The sequence below is a fragment of the Procambarus clarkii genome, chromosome 79, assembly GCF_040958095.1.
Source record: "Procambarus clarkii isolate CNS0578487 chromosome 79, FALCON_Pclarkii_2.0, whole genome shotgun sequence".
Taxonomy (NCBI): domain Eukaryota; kingdom Metazoa; phylum Arthropoda; class Malacostraca; order Decapoda; family Cambaridae; genus Procambarus; species Procambarus clarkii.
Genome location: NC_091228.1, coordinates 6,411,914 through 6,432,337, shown reverse-complemented (window position 1 = coordinate 6,432,337; position 20,424 = coordinate 6,411,914). Strand labels below are relative to the sequence as shown.

General features: G+C 50.0%; 1 protein-coding gene across 11 annotated transcripts in view; it reads right to left on the bottom strand.

The window, feature by feature from the left end:
- Positions 1 to 3,280: 3,280 nt before the first annotated feature.
- Positions 3,281 to 20,424, bottom strand: part of LOC123764490 (probable G-protein coupled receptor CG31760) — a 170,056-nt gene continuing 152,912 nt past the window's right edge. For 6 of the 11 annotated variants that reach the window (XM_045752363.2, XM_069314509.1, XM_045752362.2 and 3 more), the window contains 5 exons: positions 12,252 to 12,466; positions 11,527 to 11,665; positions 9,894 to 9,999; positions 8,127 to 8,270; positions 3,281 to 6,953 (listed from right to left, as the gene is read on the bottom strand). In XM_045752363.2, the coding sequence (XP_045608319.2) occupies positions 6,702 to 6,953; positions 8,127 to 8,270; positions 9,894 to 9,999; positions 11,527 to 11,665; positions 12,252 to 12,466 (856 nt within the window). In that variant the 3' untranslated portion in view covers positions 3,281 to 6,701. The remainder of the gene's footprint in view (positions 6,954 to 8,126; positions 8,271 to 9,893; positions 10,000 to 11,526; positions 11,666 to 12,251; positions 12,467 to 20,424) is intronic. The other 5 variants (XM_069314508.1, XM_069314507.1, XM_069314506.1 and 2 more) reach the window with 1 other exon arrangement.

The window sequence follows — 20,424 nt, the reverse complement described above, 5'->3', positions numbered from 1 at the left end:
TAATTGTTCAATATTAAAACCACAATAGAATGCTCTAAGTACTTTCGTATATTAATACATCTTCAGAAGGAATGGTTCGCTCTGAACATGTATTAATATAAGAAAGTACTAAAGGAAATTCCTGTTTCAATTCTTCCTCCGTGGTCTGACACTCTTATTATATATTGTATATACTGAATTATATATACTATGCTTATATAATATATACTGAAATATTGTTACATTTAACGTATGAAACAAAGTATATATCTGTATTTTTAATAAAATATAAAACATTAATATTTATCAACGTATCTCTGTGAATTACATAATTTATCAGTATTATACAGCCTGTGATCTCCACCTGGCTGGCCACTGATACCTAAGTAGCTTCCATGTGTCCGGACACCGGCGATAGGATTGTATTATTTAACTTTAAAGAGAGAGATATTTCTTGAAATGTTGTCACATTAACGTCTACATCTTCCTTCCTTCTGACATATAGATTTTAAGGTTAATTAGCATATATGGAAATAAATTACACAATTTATAGGCTGGTGTGAAGGGCTTCACACTCTTAGAGCAAGCCATCAAGAAACTGTACAGTATCAAATGCATATATCTTCGCTTTCACTTCAGTTATATTTATGACAAGTATTTAAAGTGTAGCTTATATTTCTGCCCTTCTGTTGACATAGAAAACTTTCGTTTATTACATTATCTAGATAAAATTAGCATTGATCTTCAAAAGGTTGTAGTTGTAACTTCCATTATAAACAACATTATTATTGCAAACAGTAGGAGTTTCAAAGTCTCATTTGTATGGATACCTTCTCATATAGGTGTTGTCCAGCATGATGACACAAACAAGGCAGCTAAAACTGAATGTGATAAGCCTGAAGTTGAGTGGGATATGGGCATTCCAATCTCTTCTGTCAAAGCCGCAATATTTTAGGAAATTAGGGAAGACAGAAGAGCAGTCACTGACACACAAAAGCCAGAAAGCAAGAGTATAAAGAGCTATGACATGTTTATGTGCCTCTATAACCTTTTCCACTACCGCCCACAAGATGATATATGGGGTGCATAATTAATGAACTAAACTAAGTAAACATGTTTAGAATCGAGAATTATATGAACGGACAGCATAAAACTTCCACTAGTGTCACAATGACAGTGTGACATTGTAATTGCCAGAATTAGGCTAGGATATCGATATGTATCACAGGTGGCTGCAGGTAATGAATAGCCCCCAATGGTGAATATTCCAATTGTAAACTATGTGAACAAGAGCTGGGACATACTCACCAACACTATATCTGTGATTGCCCTGTTATAAGTGACTTCAGACCAAATGGTATAAGGTACTTTGAACTCTGTAATTACTTCATACGCTTAGGAATATTGGAAGATATTCTTATGCTGTACCCGGATTTTGCTAACGGAGGCTAATAGATCAGCCTTATATTTTATGTTCTCACCTGATTGTTACCTTGAGGTAGGCCCGTAAGTGGTAGTCCTCTTGAACCATTAACAGTATCAATAGATGATACTGGAGATCTGTGGAGGTGCGACTGGACCCTGCGTGACGGGAGATGTATCCCTTGTTTCTTGTGATTGATTGATGAGGATTAAGCCACCCAAAAGGTAGCACGGGCATGAATAGCCCGTAAGTGGTGTTCTTGTTAGTCACAGTTGATTTTTTTTTTATTGAGGCTGGTATTTTATCCCCTGATTCCATGTATAACTAACCATCCTGTGAGATGGGAATATTTAATGAACTTATAGCTAGTTACCTTCTCCTTTCTTTCTTTTCTCATATGCCTTCTAGATTTATCTATTCTCTCTCAAGCATTAGCGCATCCCCTCTACCTTCCCTCAATTTCCCTTCGTCTGTCTGTGTGGTTGCCCAGTCCGGCACCACCATTTGGTCACCACTTGGTCCGGGAGACATCTCCCGTCACGCAGGGTGCAGTTGCGCCTCCACAGATCTCCAGTATCAGCTCTTGATACTGGTAATGGCTCGAAAGGGCCACCACTTACGGGCTATCCATGCCCGTGCCACCTCTTGGGTGGCTTAATCTTCATCAATCAATCTTGTGTGGTTGCTACAATATGTACGGGTGATCGAGGGTGCATGAGGTCCCGTTTCTCTAATGTTACCAGCCTCTGTTGTATCTTTCCCCACAAACAGTGTTCGAATACTTCAACACTTTCGTACTAATTTGTGTATTTGTAATGTCAAGTCTTCGTGAACACTGTGTGCTCTTTCCATTGTGGCTTAAGTCATTTGTGTCATAACGTGGACAATGCCTTAAAATAAACACTACATGCATGACATTTTAATGACATTTGGAATGCACGAAGAAATGTACAATGCACATTTGTATTTTCAAATATATTTACAGAGAATAATGTATATCACAAACTATTTGTTGCCTCAACATCTTTAATTTTCTTCCAAATGTATTACATAGCTAACAAGCTGTGCTTTAAGTAGCCCTATTATCGCTAAAAACGCTGCACAAATTTAGTGGCTTTATAAAACACATTTGCTACTATAGCATATAGGAAAATATATAACATTTATGTTACAATTTCCACCTAGGTCATTCATACGTATGGTTTCTCTGTAAGGAGTAATGTGGCTCTATGTTAGCACTCTCACTGGCTCTGGCTCTATAGAGTTGGCACTCTCTGCCACATGGACTGTGGTTAGATTCATGGACAGGACGAGAAGTGGCAAAAGGCAGTGGCCATTTTACACCTGATAGGGTGGTATACAGTCACCTAACAGTAAATACGTTATCTTGAGATGATTTCGGGGCTTTAGTGTCCCGCGGCCCGGTCCTCGACCAGGCCTCCACCCCCAGGAAGCAGCCCGTGACAGCTGACTAACACCCAGGTACCTATTTCACTGCTAGGTAACAGGGGCATAGAGTGAAAGAAACTCTGCCCATAGTTTCTCGCCAGCGCCCGGGATTGAACCCGGGACCACAGGATCACAAGTCCAGCGTGCTGTCCGCTCGGCTCCCTACCTGGGAGCAAGTAAACTGTTGTCGATGGCCTCTTGGGCTTGGTGCCCTCTTTTGATAATTACTTAATTACTTGGGGTCAGGGTATCGATAACTAATTCATTAACTGCGACTATGGGACATCAACTTGAGATTCTTAAATCTTATTTTCAGGTATCAATGATCAATAATTAGTGAATGATCATAAGAATGATCAATAAATCATTCGTGTCAGTAATAATAAGTTAAAACATCTATATCAGTCTGATGGCAGGAAAAGAAAACCAAACATGGTGATCTTTTATTTGTTACTTTAAATCTAAACATATGGAATCCATTCAACAGGAATTGTTACGTCCTTAAAGTTAGAAGGTTGAACCAGGCGATATACATTGTACAAGACTCACTACCCATGCAGCGTAACAACAGGCTCAGATATGACTATACTTCTTAATATTTATGCTCTCATTTTTGTTAGGATAAAACAAACGACAAATTTGACATTGAACACTGATGGTATAGACATTTTGACAATGACCCAAAGTTACCATATTACTTCGACAGTAGTATGGTAATCCTCTCGAGTTTCTCCTGAAAAAGATCTGTTTTCTATGACAGGATCTTCTTCAGAGAAAATGAACTGACTTCGACCAAAGAAAATATACACTTATCTACTCAATTGTTACACAGGAAACATTTTGGGGCTCAGGTTATCTGTAGAAAATTGTTCATTTCCCATGGTCAGTCAGTTCAAGTATTATATATAGCAAGTCATCAGTTTCACGGCTTTCATGTTTTAGGATGGTAAACCAGCCATCCTTAAATCTCTCCTACTAAGAATCCAAAATACAACAAAATACTAATTGGAATAACAAAAGTTCCATGCCAATTTGCATGGCCAAGTACAAACACAAAATAATTATATAAAATAAAAAATTCATGAACTTTAAATGCGGCGTCAGCTACAAATGTGTCCAGTTAAAAAATATTAGTTTTTTCTGTCTTTGGTCCCGACGAACCCTTGTCTAGTTCAGAGACCTTCCAACACAGTCTCATTGATCCCTCACTTTGTTAAAGTAGGCCGTTTCTCGAGAGACCTATATAGCAATTCCTCCTTAAGTCTATAACCTCGCAAGTCAGTATTTGCCGAGTGATTAAAACAGTTCCTTCACTCATTAGTGTGAGTACGTACGGCACATTATACATCACGTTGGATGCACTGTGGAGACTGAGGGAGCTCTGCGTCCCTCCAGGAGGGGCTCTTGCGTCCCTGCAGGGGGGGTTCTTGCGTCCCTCCAAGGGGGGGTTCTTGCGTCCCTCCAGGGGGGGTTCTTGCGTCCCTCCAGGGGGGTTCTTGCGTCCCTCCAGGGGGGTTCTTGCGTCCCTCCAGGGGGGGTTCTTGCGTCCCTCCATGGGGGGAAGGCTCTTGCGCCCCTCCATGGGGAAGCCTCTTGTGTCCCTCCATGGGGGGCTCTTCCGTCCCTCCAGGGGGAGCTCTTCCGTCCCTCCAGGGGGAAGGCTCTTGCGTCCCTCCATGGGGGGCTCTTCCGTCCCTCCAGGGGGAGCTCTTCCGTCCCTCCAGGGGGAGCTCTTGCGCCCCTCCATGGGGAAGCCTCTTGCGTCCCTCCATGGGGGGCTCTTCCGTCCCTCCAGGGGGAGCTCTTCCGTCCCTCCAGGGGAAGGCTCTTGCGTCCCTCCAGGGGGAGCTCTTCCGTCCCCCCAGGGGCGGCTCTTGTGTCCGTCTACTGCTGGCATGTAAGGAATGTCTGACTGGAATGTTTGCTCGCTTGTCCTCCATCGCCTATTTTAATATTTTGTCTTTTACTGCATAACTTATTATGCAATGAGCAATATAACTGGAATCTGTTTCCCTTATTGGGAATAAAGTTGACTTTGCAGAAATGAATGGGATTTGGGGAATCGTCATTAGGTTACAGATTATCATCTGTGACTTAATGACACTTCATTAGGATTTTCTACTTAATGCTCAGGTTAGTAACATCTCCTTGACCTCATTTGGCAGCAGAATAAGTAATGTCACAATGCAACATCAATTTCTGTAGTTTACTGATACCAAAACCTTAATATCGGTGGACTTCCTCGACAGGATATCGCATCAAGGTTTTACACAAAAAAGTTTAACCTAATGACCAAACCAGACACCACAAGATGAGGAGAAAATCCTCCTGTGGTTTGGTCATTATACATCTTCAGCCACATTATTGTGACTCATCGTCTGCAAAAAGTTTAACCTGTAATTCAGAGTAATCAATCAGGGTTCTGCTCATGTAGGTGAAGAAGCATAGTTGCAAACCGGTCCGTCAAAACTCAAGTCGACGGACCATCAAAAGTGTGTCTACCAAAACGGGATAGTTTGTGTGAGGGTGTGAGGTAATCTGGCCCGGCTGAGGCACTCCACTCTCCATGTGACCCACAACATAACACACTCAATGGTTCTTGACCAAACCACATAATAGAAAGTGAAGGGACGACGACGTTTCCGTCCGTCCTGGACCATTCTCAAGTCATTGTCACAATCGACTTGAGAATGGTCCAGGACGGACCGATACGTCGTCGTCCCTTCACTTTCTAGTGTGTGGTTTGGTCAACATATTTCAGCCACGTTATTATGACTCCTCGTCTGCACTCTCAGTGGTTCTCTTGTTAGTCTACAGACTTTAGCCTCGAATAATTACAAGTTTGTGGTTCGGTGATGGACCGAAATTAAGCATGCACAGTTACCTTCGTGTTATGTGTAAGACTTGAGAGTGCAGCGCCTTGGCCTCTACCAAAATGGGACTTTAAATGGGGTGAGTAAAAGTTGAAATTAATTAAGGGACTCTTTCTAATTAGGGACTACCTTAACTTGACTTTTATAGACTGACTCCTTTCATAACATTCCCTGCACCATTGAAGAACTCTTATCACTGAATTCGGACTGCTTATTATCTTTAATACTGATCTGAACGATAAACTGTTTTGTTACAGTAAACTAATATTATTCCTACACCCGCGGGGAAACACATCTTTGCTAGAGTTACTACGATAATTCAATACGTACAGTGTTTAGCTCTGATGTTTCAATGCTCTTATATGCTATTAACAGACACTGCAATTATTTAATATATTAAAGTATATAACTCAGTTTCAGGATTTAAGTGTTTAATAACTAATATGATAAAATGCAGCACTGTATTAAAACTGGTAGACATTTACAAAAACACAACTAATTACTGCATTGTTTGGTTTTAACCTGCATTCTTTACAGAGTTCGTACTGAACTACGAAAAGGCAGTGAAGCGTTTTATCAGGTGTGTAATTCAATTAACTTTACTAATGACAGGTGTGCTTTGTGTGCTGGTCCCGGAACCATACCAAGTATGGTTGTAAACAACACACACACACACTGCCACCCCACACAACACACACTGCTTCATAGGTTATGAAATTAAATGTGACTTTCAAACAATATTTGCTTGGATTTTTTTTATCTAACTTGGTATCAATATATGCATTATATTAACTTTGCTAAAACAGTGAATATTATGTCTTTTTACAAAATTATCCGTCCTACTACACGCCTACATTCCCCTCCCCCTTCCCCCCCGTTTTTAGTAATGATTTATCTTTTTAATTTTGATAGAGGAGGTATATTAGCTTAGGTATAGACACGGCTCACAACCATACTTCTTCACTCTGAGCAACTAGTCAGACCCTCTCTGAGGCCAGCTCTGCTGCGGGAGACAGTCTGGCGGAGGAGTTCTCGTTGCTGCCCTCCGACGCCCTGGATGCCTGTAGGGGTGGAGGGTTGGTCTTGGCCCCTGGAGACTGAGCCGTGTTGATCACAGAGTTCTTGTCGCTGAAGTAGCCGCCGGGCTTGGGCTTGAGGTGGCGGTTGTTCATCTCCATGTGGACGATCTTCATGAACTCCATCTGAGCCGCCAGCTTTTGGATCTCCTCCTGGTGTCCGGGAAAGATTGCTACCCATTAGTACATTCCCATAGAGAGACGTTTTGTTTTTCTTTCAGGAAAGTGAAGGGAGTATAATGGGATAAGGTACTTACGTGCTGTGAAAATATATATAGTGATAATTCCAGTTAATATGGAAGGGAGATTATAATGTATTGTGCAGTTGGCTAGCCTAAAGGAACATCAGGTGCAAGACACATACCATATCCCTTCTAAATTGTGAGGAGTCTCCTTAATTCCTCCTGGAAATGGAAAAGAGAATTTGGCCACGGAATTAGGATGAGGGAGCAAGCACGAGACAGACAGACAGACACACAGACTAACAGAGAGACAGGGAGACATGGTGACAAAGACACAGAAAGACATACAGAGACAGCCACAGACAGGTTTACAGCTAAAATGGTCAAAACAGTTTTTGAGAGAATGAAGACGGTAGTTACACGTTTCATTATAAGTTCCTTCACCGTTCTTGTTTACATAAGACTGAAGGCATGAGGCATTACAAGTTTCTGGTAGAGTATAATGAGATTTGTAAGTGTTAAGATGACTAGTATCAAGTATTATTTACCCGATAGTGTAAAGTGCATCAAGTGCATCGTTCACTGTTTCAGAGCCTCATCTGAGCACCTGGAGACTGTGTTGTGCTAGTTACATACTCTCAAGGCTTCGCAGCACTAAATACTTGACCGAAAACCTTGGGTTCAGCACAGAGTACTTTAAGTGGGGCTCCTGAAGCCTTAGGGCGGCTTCTGGAGCCTTAAGGAGGCTACTAGAGCCTTAGGGAGGATCCTGAAGCCTTAGAGAGGATCCTGAAGCCTTAGAGAGGATCCTGAAGCCTTAGGGATCACCCATGACCACCCTCCCTCACTATTCCTTGACCACTGCAGGGTATTTAGTGCTCAGCTTTCCACTAAAGGGAGCGCCGCCCCAACGTACAGGAATATACACCCAGTGAGAGGAGAAATGCCCCAACATACAGGGACATTTCCTTTCCTACCCCGTATTTCTCCCCTTATCTCCCTTAGCCATTACGTTCCCATACCTACCCTCACGAAGGCCCCATACTCAGACTCCTACCCACTGCCAACTTACAGGCTATTCATGTCCGTGCCGCCCCTTAGAGGAGGGGAGGGGGGCTTAATCACCAATCACTGACAAACTTACCTTGAGTTCTTCGTTCTCCTGGGAGAGGTCTGCGGGTTCCTCGTTCATAACACCAAGGCCGTTGAGCGAGAAGCTGGCAGTAACACCCTTGGCCCGGGCTCTGTTGTCGTACTGGTCGCCCGTCCCCTGCACGATCCGGTAGAACTGCAAGACGGCCAGGGGTCAGATCATAGGGTATAGCAACAGCCTTATACGTGGGGGGTTAGGTCATGGGGGGGGTTAGGTCATGGAGGGTTAGGTCATGGGGAGTTAGGTCATGGGGGTTAGGTGATGGGGGTTACGTCATGGGGGTTACGTCATGGGGGTTACGTCATGGTGGGGGTGTAGGATGAGCCATACATGTGGTCAGGTGTTAGGAAACTTACAAAACCTATTTATCATTTGCACATTGCTGGTGGTAAACAAGTGGAGTGAGCTTGAAGTATAGGTGTTACAAGCCACCTCCTTTCACAACCTCACGCGAAATAAGGAACCTAGGGAAAGTATAACTGCCAGGTACTGAGTATAATCACATCAGCATATGCTGAGCTAGAGAACATCAGCTTAGCCTTCAGGAGGCGAGACAAGGAAGCTTTCACAACGCTTTATACAGCATCTGTCCTCTATATATGGAACCCTTATCTCAAGTAACACAAAAAATGAGAACTTTCAGAGGCTTGATTGCCTAGTGGACCAAACTCTCACAAGTCAAGCCTGGCCTCGGGCCGGACTTGGGGAGTAGAAGAACTCCCAGAACCCCATCAACCAGGTATATGTGGGCCTGCGGGCCGCTCCAAGCAACAGCCTGGTGGACCAAACTCTCACAAGTCAAGCCTGGCCTCGGGCCGGGCTTGGGGAGTAGAAGAACTCCCAGAACCCCATCAACCAGGTATATGTGGGCCTGCGGGCCGCTCCAAGCAACAGCCTGGTGGACCAAACTCTCACAAGTCAAGCCTGGCCTCGGGCCGGGCTTGGGGAGTAGAAGAACTCCCAGAACCCCATCAAGCAGGTATATGTGGGCCTGCGGGCCGCTCCAAGCAACAGCCTGGTGGACCAAACTCTCACAAGTCAAGCCTGGCCTCGGGCCGGGCTTGGGGAGTAGAAGAACTCCCAGAACCCCATCAACCAGGTATATGTGGGCCTGCGGGCCGCTCCAAGCAACAGCCTGGTGGACCAAACTCTCACAAGTCAAGCCTGGCCTCGGGCCGGGCTTGGGGAGTAGAAGAACTCCCAGAACCCCATCAACCAGGTAACCAGGAGGCATGCCACAAGACTTGTTCCGGAATGAAGTAGATTGAGCAACAGGAATAAGACCTTGAAAACTGAATCTAACGACATCGGATGACAGAAATAAAGGATACAGAATATTCCGTGGTGTCAATGAGATGGATAAGATATTAATGTTGAAGGGTAGCACAAGACAGGAGGACATGCTTGGGGTGGTATCCACACAGATGAACCACACTACCAGTGTAAGGGCAGTTAAGATTGGAATGAACAGGAAAAAATAATGTAAGCTACCTCCATGCATAGTTTGAATACCAGATATGACAAAACCAATGATTTCAAGACTCATTGCATAGGCGACCGACATTTGGAAAGGCCGTGACCTGGACAAGCCCGATCTTGTAAGCCGGGTTAGGTAAGAAGCCGTTAAGAGAAAATATGCTTGAAGGCACTGGGCTATGTGTCTCACCCACCTCGGGCTATGTGTCACCCACCTCGGGCTATGTGTGTCACCCACATCGGGCAATGTGTCACCCACCTTGGGCTATGTGTCTCACTCACCTTGGGCCCAAAGATGAGGAGGACGGTGGTGGAGGTGCTGAACTGTGTCCTCAGGAACCCAAACAGGTACTTGATGTCCGGCCCAGCGTCGGGGAAGATGATCAGGCTGCGATAAGGAAGGAGTGAATTAAAGTAAGCACTGCTGAGAAAACAGATGGAGACAAGGTAAAACACATTACCCATTGACACGGCGGAACAAGTACTATATGTAAACAGGGCAAACAATAACCTTACACTTGAATAAGACCAAGAAGATACACAACAACAGTAGAATAAGAAGTAATCAGAGTGATACAGAGTGTGAAGGGGACAAGGAAGGAATGTACGGAGATGTGGAGAAGGAATGTGAAGAAGGAATGTGAAGGAGGTAGTCGGAAATAAGAGATAGGCACATCTTCTATGCCTTGGCACTTAAGTAATGACAATCCTTCTGTCATGTATACAGATCAACGTAAATAAAGCTGATCCTAATTGAATGTATCTACTTTACGTGAGCCTGATTTATGCTGCATAATATCTTATTGAGCCACAGTATTCCCAGTCACCGCCAGCCCACACCTGATTAAATATTTGTGCCGAACTTGCAGTTGAGACGCCTTGCTCTAGTGCCACTACTGAAACAGGGCTTTGTGACAGGTGAACGCAACTGGCGATTGTGCCCTGGGTTAAGCATGCCTGGCCTTCAAGAGTTGTCACGTCACAAAAACTATGTATCAACTTGGCCTGGCCCGACCTGGCCTGGCCTGGCCTGATCTGGCTTGGCCTGGCATGGCTCAGCTCCTAGGCGCACATCTCTTGTGGCAGGTAAGTACGACGGGCTCACCATAGCCCGTGCTGCTTGGAACTTTTTGTTCAGAGTAGCCGAATCTAAAACACCAGCTTCCACGATTAGAGAACGGGACATCCCATCAATTTTGCGCTATAGTATATTATATTTTGTCGGTTTGGGGATTTGTAGGTCAAAATGTGATATCCTGTTCGAGAGGACAGGTTCATGCCTTTAGAGCAGATCCTCGTATAGAGGGCTACGAGGCTTCTTACTTATGGTTGGCAGTTCCTCATGTGCATTGTCTTAGTAGCACAAGTAATAGAGGGCCAACTCTAGCAATATCCACGCTGGGTCGTGATAGAATTTTACAAGAGCAGTCCAAGCCAATAGGATCAACAAGGTCAGACAAGTGAGAGTGGGAAGCTTTGTGTCAAAGTGTGGAGTAAGGAAGGTGTTTTGGATGAGAAATATTATGAAGATAAATTGGTGATAAAATCAAATCAGTAACTTTTGACCAGACCAGTGTTTGATGAGTAGTGTTTTCAGAAGTTGAACAAGAGAAGCAACACAGCACGAGGACATTAAATGATATTAGATGTATGAAGTCTGTACTACTCTATGCTACATTTTCCGAAAATGACGAACAATCCATTGTTTTTACTCGTGAGAATTGTGTCTTTCCCAGAACTAAAAATTGCTTGTGTTGAAAGCCTGAGTGGAACTATCTCAGCATAACATAAAATAGACCTGAAAACTAGTGCTGAAAAGCCTTTTAATTACTTCCACGATGCTGGGTGATAAATTAATTATATAATTGTTAAAACAGTCTAAGAAATAAGAGTGACATTCTTCACGAGGACTCACTGGAAGGTGACCATGACGATGTTAACGATGGCAATGTTGTAGACGGCCCACGAGATGTACTTGGCCTCGTCGAAGAAGCTCTCCGCCTTGCGGACACTGAAGCACACCTTCACCCCCCACATCAGGAAGAGCACCTCGCCTGCCGGAGGAGGAGAAGGTGGTGGTGGTGCACTGCTCAGGTGATCAGGAATTATGGATGTGAATATGTACTGTAGTAATTATTTATCAATTTAATGTTTATGTAACACAAAGTACACATTACGTAAGAGGTTAATTCGTAAAACAAGTTTAATTATTTTTTTTACAACAACTAGTTGTAAAAAACAATTCCTGACGTCTGCCTTCCCTGCTACTTTCCCTCCCTTTCTGCCACCTTCCCTCCCTCCGTCACAAGTACTGTTCCTCCCTCCCTACAGTACCGTCACTCCCTCCCTCCGTCCCTCAAATACCGTCACTCCCTTCCTCCCTACAGTACCGTCACTCCCTTCCTCCCTACAAGTACTGTTCCTCCTTCCCTACTTACAAGTACTGTTCCTCCCTCCCTCCCTACAAGTACTGTTCCTCCCTCCCTCCCTACAAGTACTGTTCCTCCCTCCCTCCCTACAAGTACTGTTCCTCCCTCCCTCCCTACAAGTACTGTTCCTCCCTTCCTCCCTCCCTCCCCTACAAGTACTGTTCCTCCCTCCCAAAGTCGCCCTCCGTCCCCCCTGTACCCGACAACTCACCCATGGCGAGGGAGTGGTCCCACCAGTCGTAGCGGCACTGCTTGAACTTGAGATGGCTGTAGTCCTTGAGATCGACGGCGCTGGGGGTGGCACTCAGGGTCCAGGCGCCTAGGTACACCAACACGATCATCAAGATGGGCGTCAGCCACTGCAGCAGCTGCTTGTCAGTCAGCTTGATCTTGTGTGCTGACGTCACCCGGTACGTCAGCGACACTCTGTGGTGAAGGAACACAAAAGACGTCAACATTCTCAAAGGCTTCCAGAGATATCTTCGCCAGAACTCGAAGAATTACCTCGTGACAACAACATGTAAAAAAGGCAAGAGGGAGAAAGTTGAGAATCGGTAATATTCTTCATATTTAATGTTTTAGCAATCTTAGTACTACAGATTAGAGTGCTCCGTGTACTGGAGGGTGGGGCTAGCTGTAGAGGCCGAGCCAGGAGGCTGTAGAGGGCGAGCCAGGAGGCTGTAGAGGGCCGGATCTCCGGCCGGAGGAGAGGAGGATGCTCGCCTGGAGGATGTTAGCGCTATGAGGATAATGAGATAATTTAATACTTATTGAGAATGTCGGCGACGTCACCCTGTCGGCTGTTGGGGTGGGGGAGAGTGGGTGGGGGGGAGTGAGGGTGGGTGGGGGGAGTGAGGGTGGGTGGGGGGAGTGAGAGTGGGTGGGGGAGGGGGAAGTGAAGGGTCAAGTATCAATGGAAAAGGGTAAGGTGTGTGGGTGACGTGGGAGGCAGGGTATGGGTGACGTGGGAGGCAGGGTGTGGGTGCCGTGGGAGGCAGGGTGTGGGTGCCGTGGGAGGCAGGGTATGGGTGACGTGGGAGGCAGGGTGTGGGTGCCGTGGGAGGCAGGGTGTGGGTGACGTGGGAGGCAGGGTATGGGTGACGTGGGAGGCAGGGTGTGGGTGACGTGGGAGGCAGGGTATGGGTGACGTGGGAGGCAGGGTGTGGGTGCCGTGGGAGGCAGGGTATGGGTGACGTGGGAGGCAGGGTGTGGGTGACGTGGGAGGCAGGGTATGGGTGAGGTGGGAGGCAGGGTGTGGGTGCCGTGGGAGGCAGGGTATGGGTGACGTGGGAGGCAGGGTGTGGGTGCCGTGGGAGGCAGGGTGTGGGTGACGTGGGAGGCAGGGTATGGGTGACGTGGGAGGCAGGGTATGGGTGACGTGGGAGGCAGGGTGTGGGTGACGTGGGAGGCAGGGTATGGGTGACGTGGGAGGCAGGGTGTGGGTGCCGTGGGAGGCAGGGTATGGGTGACGTGGGAGGCAGGGTGTGGGTGACGTGGGAGGCAGGGTATGGGTGACGTGGGAGGCAGGGTGTGGGTGCCGTGGGAGGCAGGGTGTGGGTGACGTGGGAGGCAGGGTGTGGGTGACGTGGGAGGCAGGGTATGGGTGACGTGGGAGGCAGGGTATGGGTGCCGTGGGAGGCAGGGTGTGGGTGCCGTGGGAGGCAGGGTATGGGTGACGTGGGAGGCAGGGTTTGGGTGCCGTGGGAGGCAGGGTGTGGGTGCCGTGGGAGGCAGGGTATGGGTGACGTGGGAGGCAGGGTGTGGGTGACGTGGGAGGCAGGGTATGGGTGACGTGGGAGGCAGGGTGTGGGTGCCGTGGGAGGCAGGGTATGGGTGACGTGGGAGGCAGGGTGTGGGTGCCGTGGGAGGCAGGGTATGGGTGCCGTGGGAGGCAGGGTGTGGGTGACGTGGGAGGCAGGGTATGGGTGACGTGGGAGGCAGGGTGTGGGTGCCGTGGGCGTGATAAGAGAGAGAGGGAAGATGAAGGGATGTACAAGAGGCAGCAGTGGAGAGCGTCAGAGAAGGTTGCCTAGCAACAGTCTGTCTACCCTAGCCTGCCTCCCTGCCTGCCTGCCTGCCTGCCTGCCTCCCTGCCTGCCTGCCTGCCTGCCTGCCTGCCTGCCTGCCTCCCTGCCTGCCTCTCTGCCTGCCTTCCTGCCTCCCTGCCTGCCTTCCTGCCTGCCTTCCTGCCTGCCTTCCTGCCTGCCTTCCTGCCTCCCTGCCTGCCTCTCTGCCTGCCTTCCTGCCTCCCTGCCTGCCTCCCTGCCTGCCTTCCTGCCTGCCTGCCTGCCTGCCTGCCTGCCTGCCTGCCTGCCTGCCTGCCTCCCTGCCTGCCTCCCTGCCTGCCTGCCTCCCTGCCTCCCTCCCTCCCTGCCTGCCTGCCTGCCTGCCTGCCTGCCTGCCTGCCTGCCTGCCTGCCTGCCTGCCTGCCTGCCTCCCTGCCTGCCTGCCTGCCTGCCTCCCTGCCTGCCTGCCTGCCTCCCTGCCTGCCTGCCTGCCTGCCTGCCTGCCTGCCTGCCTGCCTGCCTGCCTCCCTCCCTGCCTGCCTGCCTGCCTGCCTCCCTCCCTCCCTGCCTGCCTGCCTGCCTCCCTGCCTGCCTGCCTGCCTCTCTGCCTGCCTCCCTGCCTGCCTCTCTGCCTGCCTCCCTGCCTGCCTCTCTGCCTCCCTGCCTGCTGGCCTGCCTTCCTGCCTGCTGGCCTGCCTTCCTGCCTTCCTGCCTTCCTGCCTGCCTGCCTGCCTGCCTCCCTGTCTGCCTGCCTGCCTGCCTGCCTGCCTGCCTGCCTGCCTGCCTGCCTGCCTGCTTGCCTGCCTTCCTGCCTGCTGGCCTGCCTTCCTGCCTTCCTGCCTGCCTGCCTGCCTGCCTCCCTGTCTGCCTGCCTGCCTGCCTGCCTCCCTGCCTGCCTGCTTGCCTGCCTGTCTCCCTGTCTGCCTGCCTGCCTGCCTCCCTGCCTGCCTGCCTGCCTGCCTCCCTGCCTGCCTGCCTGCCTGCCTGCCTGCCTGCCTGCCTGCTTACCTGCCTGCCTGCCTGCCTCCCTGCCTGCCTGCCTGCCTGCCTGCCTCCCTCCCTGCCTGCCTGCCTGCCTCCCTCCCTGCCTGCCTGCCTGCCTGCCTGCCTGCCTGCCTGCCTGCCTGCCTCCCTCCCTGCCTGCCTGCCTGCCTGCCTGCCTGCCTTCCTGCCTGCCTGCCTGCCTCCCTGCCTGCCTGCCTGCCTGCCTGCCTCCCTCCCTGCCTCCCTGCTGGCCTGCCTGCCTCCCTCCCTGCCTGCCTGCCTGCCTGCCTGCCTGCCTGCCTCCCTCCCTGCCTGCCTGCCTGCCTGCCTGCCTTCCTGCCTGCCTGCCTGCCTGCCAGCCTGCCTGCCTGCCTCCCTCCCTCCCTCCCAGCCTTGTGGTAAGCCTCATCATGTGTTACATTAATTTTTTACCATGAATTAATTTATTAAAAATTTAAAGGTTACCCTCCAGGAATCTGTCGCCTGGTGGGTGTCTGGGGGATGGGGGGGGGGGCTGTGAGGGGGAAGTGGTGGTGGTGAGGGGGGAGTGGTGGTGGAGTGGTGGTGGAGTGGTGGTAGTGGTGGTGGTGGTGAAGAGCAGCCTGGCTACCTTCCTCATCGAGATCCAGTAAGTTGAGATGGCTCCTTATTTTACAGGTCCGAGTTCTATCCCCTGGATAATTCAAGTTAATGTTATTACCTGTCATACTGTCAATCACAGTATCTGTCAACATGCCAGACAAGCCACAGTGAACTGGAGGGTAAAAAACCCTGTCCTCGCTCCGAGAGGCGCCGTCCTCACGCACTGTGGCCTCACGCTGCTCAAGTCTTGGCTACTTTTCATATGTTCTCACCCCTCACACTTTGTTATGTCAACATCCTGCTTATGTGCTCTGTTTACAATGACGTGAAAGCAACGGTGTTGATATGAGCAGTGGCTGGGGTCCGGCCACACAGTGGCTGGGGTCCGGCCACACAGTGGCTGGGGTCCGGCCACACAGTGGCTGGGGTCCGGCCACACAGTGGCTGGGGTCCGGCCACACAGTGGCTGGGGGTCCGGCCACACAGTGGCTGGGGTCCGGCCACACAGTGGCTGGGGTCCGGCCACACAGTGGCTGGGGTCCGGCCACACAGTGGCTGGGGTCCGGCCACACAGTGGCTGGGGGTCCGGCCACACAGTGGCTGGGGGTCCGGCCACACAGTGGCTGGGGGGTCCGGCCACTGGGGTCCTCAACGTAACACAGTTCCAAATGTAGTTATGATAGAGCCCAATAGGTTCGAGAATCTGTTCATTAGTTGATTGACAGTTGAGGCGGGACTAAAGAGCTGCAGCTCAACCCCACCGCAAGAATAACTAGGCGAGTACAACAATGCAAGTTCTCAGTCAAGTGGTTACACCATTGTTCACGTACTTCAAAAAGTGTGTATTAACTACTGGTAACTATGGAGAGGCAGAGTCTGTATAACAGTATACCACTTGGCTGGGACATGATGGCAAAGTGCCCGGTCATTTGGACCATCGAGCATCGAACTTCGGCCCTTTGGGCGACGTACCAAGGAGGGAACACGTCCGGAGACGGCCAGACCCGGCCAAGAACTCATGGTGTTAAGATCCACCTGTTCTGCCTGTTCTCTAGAGGTTCCAACCTGTTCTGTTCTGTTCTGTTCTTGTCTAGTTGACTCCTCCATCACATATCGCACCTTTCACGTCTTGGTCAATGCAAAATACTGTCATGGAAAACCTTTTGCAACATATTTTAATATCGTGTTCTGTAAATGAAGGTGTTGAAGAGGTGTTGCATACCCCCGTTGCTGGAGGCGAGTGTGTGTGGGGGTGCTGGACCCAGGTCTCACCGAGTAGGACCATTTCCGGCGGTCATGGAGGTGTCGCTGACCTGAGACGCCGGCAGGAAATGAGAAAGCTTCGGTCGTGTGGCGCTGGTGAAGACGGCAGTGGTCCAGAGAACAGACGGACAGGCGCCACACACACACACACACACACACACACACACACACACACACACACACACACACACACACACACACACACACACACACAGCCACACAGCCACAGAGATATTAGAAAGAACTTTTTTAGTGTCAGAGTGGTTGACAAATGGAATGCATTAGGAAGTGATGTGGTGGAGGCTGACTCCATACACAGTTTCAAGTGTAGATATGATAGAGCCCAGTAGGCTCAGGAATCTGTACACCAGTTGATTGACAGTTGAGAGGCGGGACCAAAGAGCCAGAGCTCAACCCCCGCAAGCACAACTAGGTGAGTACAACTAGGTGAGTACACACACACACACACACACACACACACACACACACACACACACACACACACACACACACACACACACACACACACACACGGGGAGCATCAGTAACCGGGCCTCGCTTCTAAAGGGTTACTGCACGAGTAAGGCTCAAATTAGTACAGAGGCTTTTTCCCTCACTTCTCACTGTGAGGAGCACGGTAGAGAGAAGCGGTGAGAAGAGACGTCTTGCTCAACGTAACGTCCCGAGCGTGGTGCCGTAGGCTAAAGAGGAGACGTTCCTCACTGACGTAGGCTAAAGAGGAGACGTTCCTCACTGACGTAGGCTAAAGAGGAGACGTTCCTCACTGACGTAGGCTAAAGAGGAGACGTTCCTCACTGACGTAGGCTAAAGAGGAGACGTTCCTCACTGACGTAGGCTAAAGAGGAGACGTTCCTCACTGCCGTAGGCTAAAGAGGAGACGTTCCTCACTGACGTAGGCTAAAGAGGAGACGTTCCTCACTGACGTAGGCTAAAGAGGAGACGTTCCTCACTGCCGTAGGCTAAAGAGGAGACGTTCCTCACTGCCGTAGGCTAAAGAGGAGACGTTCCTCACTGCTGTAGGCTAAAGAGGAGACGTTCCTCACTGACGTAGGCTAAAGAGGAGACGTTCCTCACTGACGTAGGCTAAAGAGGAGACGTTCCTCACTGCCGTAGGCTAAAGAGGAGACGTTCCTCACTGCCGTAGGCTAAAGAGGAGACGTTCCTCACTGCCGTAGGCTAAAGAGGAGACGTTCCTCACTGCCGTAGGCTAAAGAGGAGACGTTCCTCACTGCCGTAGGCTAAAGAGGAGACGTTCCTCACTGACGTAGGCTAAAGAGGAGACGTTCCTCACTGCCGTAGGCTAAAGAGGAGACGTTCCTCACTGACGTAGGCTAAAGAGGAGACGTTCCTCACTGACGTAGGCTAAAGAGGAGACGTTCCTCAATGACGTAGGCTAAAGAGGAGACGTTCCTCACTGACGTAGGCTAAAGAGGAGACGTTCCTCACTGACGTAGGCTAAAGAGGAGACGTTCCTCAATGACGTAGGCTAAAGAGGAGACGTTCCTCACTGACGTAGGCTAAAGAGGAGACGTTCCTCACTGCCGTAGGCTAAAGAGGAGACGTTCCTCACTGACGTAGGCTAAAGAGGAGACGTTCCTCACTGCCGTAGGCTAAAGAGGAGACGTTCCTCAATGACGTAGGCTAAAGAGGAGACGTTCCTCAATGACGTAGGCTAAAGAGGAGACGTTCCTCACTGCCGTAGGCTAAAGAGGAGACGTTCCTCACTGCCGTAGAGGCTCTGGAAGCTCTCAAATGGTTCACGAAACTAAGTGTTTACAAGTGGCCGGAGTTACGAAACCCGCGGGTACTTCACTGGTATCACTCTCGGGTCCACCACCGTCAACACCCGCGGGGAACTGAGGTGGCCTTACAAGCTGCCTTACAATTGTATGCCTGACGGCTAAGTCGACTTTGTTCTGGGTTCGTAGTCCAAACGGGTCATGGTTCGATCCCCGGTTGTGGCCGCAACAAATGGGCTGTTTCTTTTACTCTAATGTCCCTGTTCACCTCGCAGTAAATAGGGTTCTGGGAGTTTGACGCCTGCTACGGGCTGCTTCCTGAGAGGGGGGGAGGAGGGGGGTGTGTGAAAATTAGGATTAAGGACTTGCCCGAAACGCTATGTGTGCTAGTGACTGTACAAGAATGTATGAACTCTTGTATATATAAATAAAGATTCCTGGTCGACTTCGCTTGGACGAGGCAGCAACAGCAACAGCCACATCAGCAGCCACAGCAGCAGGAGCAACAGCAGCCATAGCAGCCACAGCAGCAGGAGCAACAGCAGCCATAGCAGCCACAGCCACAGCAGCAGCAGCCACAGCAGCAGCAGCCACAGCAACAGCAGCAGCAGCAGCCACAGCCACAGCAGCCACAGCAGCCACAGCCACAGCAGCCACAGCAGCAGCAGCCACAGCCACAGCAACAGCAGCAGCAGCAGCCACAGCAGCAGCAGCCACAGCAGCCATAGCAGCCACAGCAGCAGCAGCAGCAGCAGCAGCAGGAGCAACAGCAGCCATAGCAGCCACAGCAGCAGCAGCAGCAGCAGCAGGAGCAACAGCAGCCATAGCAGCCACAGCAGCAGCCACAGCAGCAGCAGCAGCAGCAGCAGCAGCCGCCCCGATCGTTCATGAAATCCAAAATATTTCGCACGAGTGAACAAATTTGTCAGCCGAGCTGCTGATTGGCTTCTGTCGTGATTGTAAGGGGGGGGGGGGAGGGTTGAGGGTTGGTGGTGGTGGTGGGAGTTGGAGGAATTAGGCGTCAACAGACAGGTGTTAGAGGTCACCAGCAGGCCAGGTGTGTGGGGGCACACCAGCAGGCCAGGTGTGTGGGGGCACACCAGCAGGCCAGGTGTGTGGGGGCACACCAGCAGGCCAGGTGTGTTGCTGGGTGTGTAAACAATTCCTTCTGTCCCCCCTGTTCTTATGCCACAACACGCTCCGTGTTCTATGATCTCTTCCACTTCAACCCTTACCCTCTCCTTCCCTTCCCTTCCCTTCCCTTCCCTTCCCTTCCCTTCCCTTCCCTTCCCTTCCCTTCCCCTCCCTTCCCTCTGGCGAAGACTTGGCATAGAGCCTGGACGATCCAATGGTCCCAAATGTTTTTTTTTACCGTTCTCGGGCACTGACCCAAACTCACTAAAACTCCACCAAGTGAGTCCGGAAGCAACTCTGAGCTCCGCCTCGAAGCCTGCAGGAAATGATTCCTTTTCACAGGACACGTTGACCTGTATGTGCTTGCACGGTGAAGCTTTGGCTCGTGTCGCCCGAATTTCTATTGCTTGTTATTTCAAACGCCCTCGTCCTCCCCCCCCCCATTCATTACCAACCCCCCCCTCCCACCTCCCTCACACCCCCCTACTATAAACTACTAAAATCGAGAACTAATTTCCTCTAGATTTTAACAGCGGGAAAATAACAGTAATTCGAGGATATATTCTCTCGTTCCACTGCCCCTTCGAGCGCTTGAGTGACCTCCGTCTAGCGCCTGAGTGACCTCCGTCTAGCGCTTGAGTGACCTCCGTCTAGC